Source organism: Cyprinus carpio, chromosome A8, assembly GCF_018340385.1.
Source record: "Cyprinus carpio isolate SPL01 chromosome A8, ASM1834038v1, whole genome shotgun sequence".
NCBI classification, from domain to species: domain Eukaryota; kingdom Metazoa; phylum Chordata; class Actinopteri; order Cypriniformes; family Cyprinidae; genus Cyprinus; species Cyprinus carpio.
The window spans coordinates 12,305,556-12,314,753 of NC_056579.1; the positions used below are offsets into that span (position 1 = coordinate 12,305,556).

General features: G+C 37.1%; 2 protein-coding genes across 2 annotated transcripts; both read left to right on the forward strand.

Moving 5' to 3' along the window:
* Window positions 1-2,805: 2,805 nt before the first annotated feature.
* On the forward strand, window positions 2,806-3,684 carry LOC122145995 (4-diphosphocytidyl-2-C-methyl-D-erythritol kinase-like). The gene has a single exon (XM_042763034.1). It carries the CDS (start codon window positions 2,806-2,808, stop codon window positions 3,682-3,684), a length of 879 nt encoding a protein of 292 aa, XP_042618968.1.
* A 163-nt stretch (window positions 3,685-3,847) lies between these two features.
* Window positions 3,848-8,817, forward strand: LOC109072377 (synaptophysin-like protein 1). Its single transcript, XM_042762267.1, has 6 exons — window positions 3,848-3,990; window positions 4,242-4,316; window positions 4,974-5,092; window positions 5,186-5,384; window positions 7,618-7,809; window positions 8,013-8,817. Exons 2-6 carry the CDS (start codon window positions 4,248-4,250, stop codon window positions 8,124-8,126), a joined length of 693 nt encoding a protein of 230 aa, XP_042618201.1. The 5' UTR covers window positions 3,848-3,990; window positions 4,242-4,247; the 3' UTR covers window positions 8,127-8,817.
* The last annotated feature ends 381 nt before the right edge of the window (window positions 8,818-9,198 follow it).

Here is a 9,198-nt window from a genome sequence, read left to right on the forward strand (position 1 = left end):
CATATGATTATGGCAAGATCTGGAATGGAATAGCCTCTCCCATGATCACAAACCATGTGACACAGAAAAAAAGGCTTATTGTGACTTCCATCAGTTCCCTGTAATTCTGATCTGCAGTCATGCTTATTCTAGATCTGCACTGCTGGCCGAGAGCCACATGCTTCTCATTCATACTCGTACTGTCTCTTCAATTAGCAAATAACATTTTGCTATTCGCTGAAGAAGTGAAGTATGGACATCATTGCTTCTGTAAGAAAGATTATAATTCTAAATGTCAGCCCAATGTGAATGCAGTAATGCCTTTTTAACTTTGCAGTATACTTTAAAATTATACATGGGTGGAAAAACCCGACATACAAGTAATGGTGTGACCTGAATTCATCAGCAGTGACTGCCCACCTACTATCTATGGAGAGCTAGGAAACTTTTCAAAGTTAAGATGAAAGAAACCCCCAATGTCAGATTGTTCTTTTTCACCGTCAGTTGTGAAGTTAAGGTCAAGTGAGAGCCTTTTATGTGAACTTGTTACTTTTGCAACATCCTATGTATGTAAATGATGTTCACTCAGTATTGTTCTACACAACATGGGAAAGAAATTTAAAGGGATAGTTCACCAAAAAAATCAAAATTCTGTATTCATTTACTTACTCTCCAAACCTGTATGTGCTTCTTTCTTCTGTTGAACACAAAAGAAGATTTTGAAGAATGCTGGTAACCAAACAGCGTACAGTAACCATTGATGTCCATTGATGGTATTTTTTCCATATATATGGAAGTCAGTGGTTACCATCGAACGAATACCGTGAACTATCCCTTTATTGTGTGGTGTCAAACCAAATGTAAATATTTAAAAATGCTTAATATTGTTATTATTTTCATCAAAATGTGCATTTTACTAATAGCATTGAGAAGGTATATAAACACGGGAGTGTGGACAGGGTAAAAATGACAAAGGAAAAAAGTTTCTTATAATATTGATTAATGTAATATTAATACAAATATGTAAAAAATATATTAAAATATGGTATCGGTTATTCATTGCAAAAGCCAGGTTTACACGTAAAAATAAAGTCCCTTCAGCCTTTGGTAATAAGGAACGTTCTATGGCAATGAGCTGTCTCTGGTGAGTACCACATCTAGGTAAGAGCGTCCTCTTGTGGTCAAATCACACCAACGCTGAATGCTGTAAACACGTTTAACCCTCTTGGCCTCTTCGGTCATTTTTCACGGAATATTTTTATATTTTCACATTTTAAAAATCGTAGCTTCATCGGAATAAGATGACACTTCGTGACTTTTGTTGCATTAGCTATGTGAACACACACAAAAAAAATCATGGACATGTTTCGAATATGTTAAAGTGTCAAAAAAAAAATCATACTTGGCTCCTTCACAGTCAAAAACAACAGACATAGGAAATTAATGGGAAATACTAAAAAAATACAACTCAGAGAAACTTTTGGTGTTACAAACTACAAATCAGCCACTCTAAAAAACTCACAGCAATCAAGGAGTGACACTATAAAATATAACTTTGTAATATATGAGTATTTGAGGGCTTTTATTTTGGAATTTAACATCAGCCAGTGACGGAATGTGCTGTGCCTATCATTTAGGATGTGTTAAGAAAAAAAAAAACGCGTTTGCCGGAAGAGCAGTTGGATCAGATCAGGGGCAAGTTCAAGTTCAAGTTCAGGTTCAAGCTCAAACCGGCGCGCAACGTTTTGTTTCGTTGAAACGATGTGCAACGGGGTTTGATATACGTTTTCTCTTGTTTGGTGGGTGTGTCAAAAATGTCAGTCCAATCAGCAGCAACATGTATATAAACCACGCAGTTTTAAAGAGACAGCTCGCACAATTTATTTAACATCCAAATAAATTCACAAGAGCAAGTATATTGTTTGCAGGTTTATTTAAATTAAAGGCAAAATAACTTAAATAATAAGAGCACAAGTATAGATCTGGAACTTCTTTATGTCTGTCTAAATATAATTTTGTAATTGCAATGTCTTCTGGTCCATATCCATTCCTTAGGAAGGTATGCTAGACACTGATTAATGTAATAAAATACTATGTATATTTATTTATTTATTTTGCTATTGTATTGTGGAGTGAACACTTTCATAAACTTTTCTATACTCCTCTGATTATATAATGGTAAATATTACAATACCATAGCACAACAACAGTGATAAGCAATAATGATAGGCCTAATCACAATAAAAATAATAAGGTCATATAGATCATAACACAGTCCCGGAGGTGGATTATCTTTCACCTGAAATGCGAAGCAAATGTTGGATCAAAATAATTGGGAACAGTTTCCACAAATGCCTTAATTCACTCGATTGGGATGTTATCTTTTATTCTGGACGGCAAGAGCAGTGACTGTAACATCGAGCGTATTTTGCGGTATTAAACATATATATGTTTTCGGAGCCTGATGAAATCGGTATATATATATATATATATATATATATATATATATATATATATATATATATATATATATATATACCGATTTCATCAGGCTCCGAAAATTCTTCAAAAAGAACACAAAGAATGGCCTTCTCAGCTGCCATAGTTGCAACTCTTGCGTCATCAGAACAGGGTGCTCAACGCACCACCGTTTCCGTATAAAAAACGTTTTTCACCGTTTTGTCTGGACTGAACGCAGCCCAGTTCTCTGACGGTCTTACCGTGACAGGCAGTTTATGTGCAACCCCCGAAATAGCGTGGCGGCTAGATTGACGTGCTTTTCGACGTGGCCTGATCGCAGTGTGCTAGCACCGTGTTGGAGCAGCCATGAATGCAGCTTTTAAAGAACTGCGAAACCTGCCCGCCCCCGCCAAAATCAACCTGTTTTTGCACATCACAGGCCGCCGCGCCGATGGCTACCACTCGATTGAATCCGTCTTTCAGCTCATTGACTGGCAAGACACCGTCCACCTGAGCTTGCGCGAAGACGGACAGATCTCTCGCGAAGATCTAGCTTCTTGCGCAGGAGCAGAACTCCCCCCAGACGACCTCTGCATTCGAGCCGCCCGAGCCCTGCAACAAGCCACGGGCTGCACCTTAGGCGCACACATCCAACTTGAAAAGCGCATCCCTGCTCAAGCGGGCATGGGCGGCGGCTCATCCGATGCGGCGACATGTCTGTTGGGCCTTAATCGCCTATGGCATCTTAATCAGCCGCTCTCAACATTAGAGCAAATTGGCCTCTTTCTAGGCGCTGATGTACCCTTCTTTCTGCGCGGCAGGAACGCCTGGGTCAGCGGCATCGGTGAGCAGATCGAGCCCCTCCGCGATGGCATCCTGCCTACCAGTCAGACATTGGCCATCATCAAGCCAAAAAACGGCTTATCGACAGCAGCGATTTTTGGTCACGAAGCCTTGAAGCGCGATACGCCACATGCTACACTCGCGGTCTTTGCTGAGAATCCTTACGGCTTTGGCCGCAATGATCTTCAGACTGTTGGCGAACTTATCGAGCCGCAAGTGTGTCAAGCTCTTGCGGTTTTAGAGAAGCAGGGCTTGAAGCCGCGCATGACAGGCTCTGGCAGCGCGGTGTTTGCGTGTTGTCCGGCTGATTTCCAGCTCGACGCAAGCTCAAACCCGCTGGGCTGGCAGCAAAAGGTTTGCAAGACACTCGCTGAGCATCCATTGGCTGGCTGGGCCGTTTAGTAAACACTGCATGTTTTCGGGCGCTGCATTCGTGCCGTGTCCAGTGCAGGGAAAGCGCCAAGCTGGTGATTTTGATTCCGACATACGAGGGTTCGAATCCTCCTTCCCCTGCCAAATGTCTTTTGGCTGTCGTCAATTCTGATCTATCAACAGCAAGCTGCCACCATCATGACCCCGCATGCCTCGTTTGTCTGGGTGACGGTACCACGTCACGAATCACATGGTCAAAACCATGCCTAAAGCAGAAACGAGAAAAGGGGAAGGAACTTTGACAACTTTCTTTTATTTGTCTGGGGACTAGACAAGGTAAGCTTTCTCAATCTTCCTTTTTCTTCAGTGCAATAAAACTCTCAGCGCTTCCCGTTTTATACACTTAATTCATTCAAGCTAAATGCAGAATTTTGTTCAGATATGACGAAATTAGTGAGAAAATATTTTTCGAGAAAATGCTTCTGCTAGATGTGCCGCGCTTTATAATGTTTCCGGATGTTTGGTTATCGCACCATTTCCTCTAACGGTTGTTTGATGGGCCGCTACTGATGCTTTTTTATTTGCAGAACACGATGAGCGCGTTTCGGTTAGATCTCAGCCCTCTGAAAGAGCCTCTGGGATTTATACGTGTACTGGAATGGGTACGTGCTTTTCAGTTATGATCTTGAGCCATTCTGTGTAGGTACATTACAAGTTAGTAGGGAAAAAAATGACATTATTCTCATTCTCATTATTCTCCCATTGTTTAAAGAGTTTAACTTTTAAATAAACACCTTTAAATCTGTTATATATATATATATATTTTTAGGTTGCTTGTGGTGTTAATTTTGTTTTCTTGATGTAATGTTTGTTTGACTCCGTTCATCTTTGGCCTTTACCGAATAGCTTAAAGATAAAGTGTCTGTAAACAATTACTGTAGTCTTTGTTAAATACTTTTTGGTATTACTTGCCGTGCATGTTATCCAGAGGATCATGCATTTTTCACCCTTTTTTTTTATTAGTGCACAAATATGTATCATGCACGCACCGGATATTACCGTCATACAGCTTTTAAGGTGTTTAAAACCCACAATAAGCATTTGTTCTTTGAAAAAGCCATTAAAAAGAGGAAACAGAAAGCAGTGAGACTGTGGGGCTTTTAATGGTGATTCGCTGTTGAAAAATCATTTTTATTTCTTCATATGCTGATCTTAGTTCTGTGTAATCGTGTGCACGCTTCCTGTGGTTTCCATTTGTACGCATTCATATATACATTCATACATTTAAACCTCTTTGTATTCACTAACTGTCTTTACAGATATTTGCTATTTTTGCTTTTGCTACAACTGGGGGTTATTCTGGCTCTACCAGTTTCAACATCCAGTGCAAGAACAGTACCAGCAAAGAAATAGATGTATCCTTCAGCTATCCTTTTAGGTAAACAGTGCGATTGAAATACATATGAAACTTATTGTTTTTAATACAAATATTTTTCATAATTTCCTTTTTTTATTATTCTTTGTTGCAAAGGCTCAATATCCAGAGTTACAGTGTGCCAGACTGCAAAGTCAACACACCAGTGTTTAAACATCTGACTGGAGATTATTCATCTTCGGCTGAGTTCTTTGTAGCTATTGGAGTTCTGGCTTTCCTGTACAGCACAGCTACTCTTGTTTTGTATCTGGGTTACCAGCACATCTACCGTGAATCTCCTCGCGGCCCCAGCATTGTGAGTGTGTATAGGTTCAAGATCACACTGTATCTATTTTCAGAGTTCTGTTTGCGTTCTTAAACCTCCTCTATGTCTGTGCATGCCTTTAAATTCATATTCCATTTTATTTTCAATGGCTGACTCAGACGTTGTATGGGAAATGCCAGCCATTGCATGTATGATAAGTTAATTTATACATTTCCTAGCAGTCATTATATTAGCCTGCTTGATATTGTGCTGAATTTCAGCATCACTTGATGAACTTTATGAGCTGTGTGGGGGTGGGAAGAGTTCCACTTGTGTGTAAATTAAGAAACAGAGGGGTGGGTTTTTCTGGCAACAGCTGCAACTGTTAGTCCAAACAAAGTGTCCTGGGGATAAAGTAAATGTGTTTGAGTGTCATATAAAACATTGGTGCATAGACAACATTTATTAACATAATAATAATAATAATTCATATATTTTTAAAGAAATGTCTCTGAAAGAAGTCTTGTATAGTTTCTGTAATTTATTCCTGCGATGGCAAAGTTGAATTTTCAGCAGCCATTATTTAAGTCTTCCATGTCATGTGACCATACAGAAATCATTGTAATATACTGATTTGGTCTTCAAAATCAATTCTTATAGGGGTGTGCGATATCACGAGTTTTGTGGACGATTACAATTTCTCCACAATCTGCTTTTAAAGAAATATTGCGGTATCTCGCTACATCGCACATTCTATCAGTTGCAGTATAACGCAACATACATTCACATCAAATGCTAACTTAGAGTTAGACTTACGGGTCTCTGCACTTATTCGAAATCAAAAAAAGTACATTGTTTGCATGTGCTTTAAAAAAGGTTAAGGTTAAACATTTCATTAGTGTGCTGTTCTTTACTGGACTAAGTTATGTTTCGTGTCTGATCGCACTTCTACTGTCAAAACACACAAGGTTTACATAAAAATACAGTTGGTTATGTCTAAAGTGAAAGTAATGCGTGCCTTTATATTAGATGTGTGCAGGTGTCCCAAGGGTATTCATTTCTTTCTCATGCTGAACACAAAATAAGATGTTTTGAAGAAAGTCGGTAACCAAACAGTTGCTGTTCCCCACTGACTTTTATATTGTAGGAAAAAAAATACTATGGAAGTCACTGGGAACCAGCAACTGTTTGGTTAGCCACATTCTTTAAAATAACTTGAGCAGAAAAAAATAAAGTCATTCAGGTTTAAAACAACTTGAGAGTAAATGATGACAGAATTTTCATTTTTTTGGGTGAACTATTCTTTAATGTTAATAAAAAACATAACACAAAGAATAAAATCACTGTTCTTGACTGAAGAACTTTAATACAGTCGCTTTAATAAGAATCCATGTAGCCTATAATTTATAAAGTGAAGATTAAATAATGCTTTATTTTTATTTGTTCATTCAATTTCTTGAATGCTATGGCTAAATACACCTACTCTACCTGAACATTAAAGCACTGCTTGTTTTAGTTGTATATTGCGTGTATTTGTTATGTGTATCTTTGTTCTTATTTTTTTTAATAACAAAGATAAAATAATAACAAAGGTTTTTATCTTCGCCCACTTCGACCTAAATATCTCCTACTGTTTTTTTTAAATTTTAGATTCTGTTATCATATAAGGCTTTGTTTTTAAAATTGGGAAATAAGTTTGGCTGTGCCGCTCAGACAACTTGCAAAATAGTAATACCAGCATGACAAAGAATCATGATAAAATCGTGAATCATGATTTTTCTGAAAAGAAAATTGTGATGTGATATGATATTTTTGCCGTATCGCCCACCCCTAATTTCCTGTTTTTAATAAATAATTATTTTTTTGCTGCTAAATATCCATTGTGGAAACCGTCATACACTACCATTCAATAATTTGCAGAATGTAAGATTACAAAGAAAAAGAAATTAAAAGAAGAAATACTTTTATTCAGCAAGGACACATTAAATTGAGCAAAATTAAATCTAAAGAAAGAAATAATGTTACAAAAGAATCGTTACAAATAAATGCAGTTCTTTTGAACTTAATATTCATAAAAATAAAAAAACTCAAAAAAAGAAAACGTTCTTTTAAATCGTATAAATATTTCATAATGTTACTGTTTTTATTTTTCTGCATTTATTCCAAACAACTGACTGGTATATTAGAATACTAATATTTTTAATATTTAATATTTATAATGCATTCAATATGTAATTTTTATATTTATATATATATTTCAATTGACATGTATTACTCTCTTTAGGATCTACTGTTAACTGGGATCTTCACTTTTCTCTGGCTGGTGTGTTCATCTGCATGGGGAAAAGGCCTCACGGATGTGAAAATTTCAACCAGTCCAAATACGCTTGTGTACTTGACTGACGTGTGTAAACAAACAGGAAACAAGTGCACTGCTGGGCACGTCCCCTCAATGGGCCGCCTCAATTCCTCAGTGGTAAGAGGACTATAATGTAGAGCAAAATACTAGACCCATGACATTATACATAGCTAATTTAACAGAATCACTTATGATTTATCCATCCTATTTTCCCACCTTTTTTAACTTTGTCAGTATTTATGTAATGTGAATCAAATTAATTCAAAACAAATCAAGTGAGGTTACTAATGCAAATTATGTGAATCTATGAATTTTTATAGATCTTTGGATTCCTCAACCTTATTCTGTGGGGAGGAAACTGCTGGTTCCTTTACAAGGAGACGCCATTACACCAGTCAGCCAATCAGCAAGAGGGAGCAGAACAGCCTAATTAAACAGCAGGTCACATCCACATTCATCAAGCAGGTGTTGTTGCAGTACTAAAGTGGTGCTACATAGCATCCAGTTGACTGATGTTATGGATCTGACTAAACCTGTGTCACAAATCCACCAGAGGTCCTTGCCTATAGAGTATCTCCATTATATTCAAATATGGTCAAATTTAGATGTGCATTTTACACACTACAGCAAAGCTGTATACTTAGGGAAGGTAAAAGGGCACCTTAGCAAATGAACTGTTTGTATGAAGTAAACTGCATCATTAAAATGTCATATTTCATATCTTTACCGGTACTGTCATGTTTTTGATGTCATTTGAACTTGTTACATAAACAAAATTTACAGAATGTTTTTAACTCCTGTTCACTGAAATATTATATTTTGAATTCAATGTATAACTTAAATTTGCCTTTCTGATGCTCCCTTTTTATAACCGTTGAGGCTGTCCAGTACACGATGCTGTTGTGTTTAGTTAGTTTTGGCCTTCATCTCAGCTTACTTTTCCATGTGCTTCTTGTGGTTGAAATGGCCTTTTATTAATTGAACTGTGTGCCTTAACTTAGCCTATATTTAAGAAATGTTTACATCATACCAGGTACGACTGTTGCTAAAAATGAATTGAAAGTTATTGTTTGTGTTTAACAAAGTTGGAGGCTTTAAAAAAATAATAAAATAATAATAATAACATGTTTTCTTGTTATTGTGCTGCATAATATCTTTCTTTGGCTCAATACTTGTAATTTCTAACTGGTAAATTACCTATAAAAATTAATTTCTAATTCTAATTTACTTAAACAGGCTACAAACTGCTGGATAAAAGACAAAACACATTCTTAGACAAAATATCTCTTCATTATCTTAATGCTCACAGTGTCAGCCTGCGTTATTGTGAACATCAGCTGTTGCTGATGCTGGTATTAAGTTGTGAGGAGTTTACTGATTATGATGTAGGACAGGCTATACAGAAAATTGGGTATTTCCAACGTTTCATGTGCACGAACATGACGCGATGTTCAATTCGTGAACTACTTGTTCGTTTGAGTCGGATCTTTTCAATGGATCGTTGAA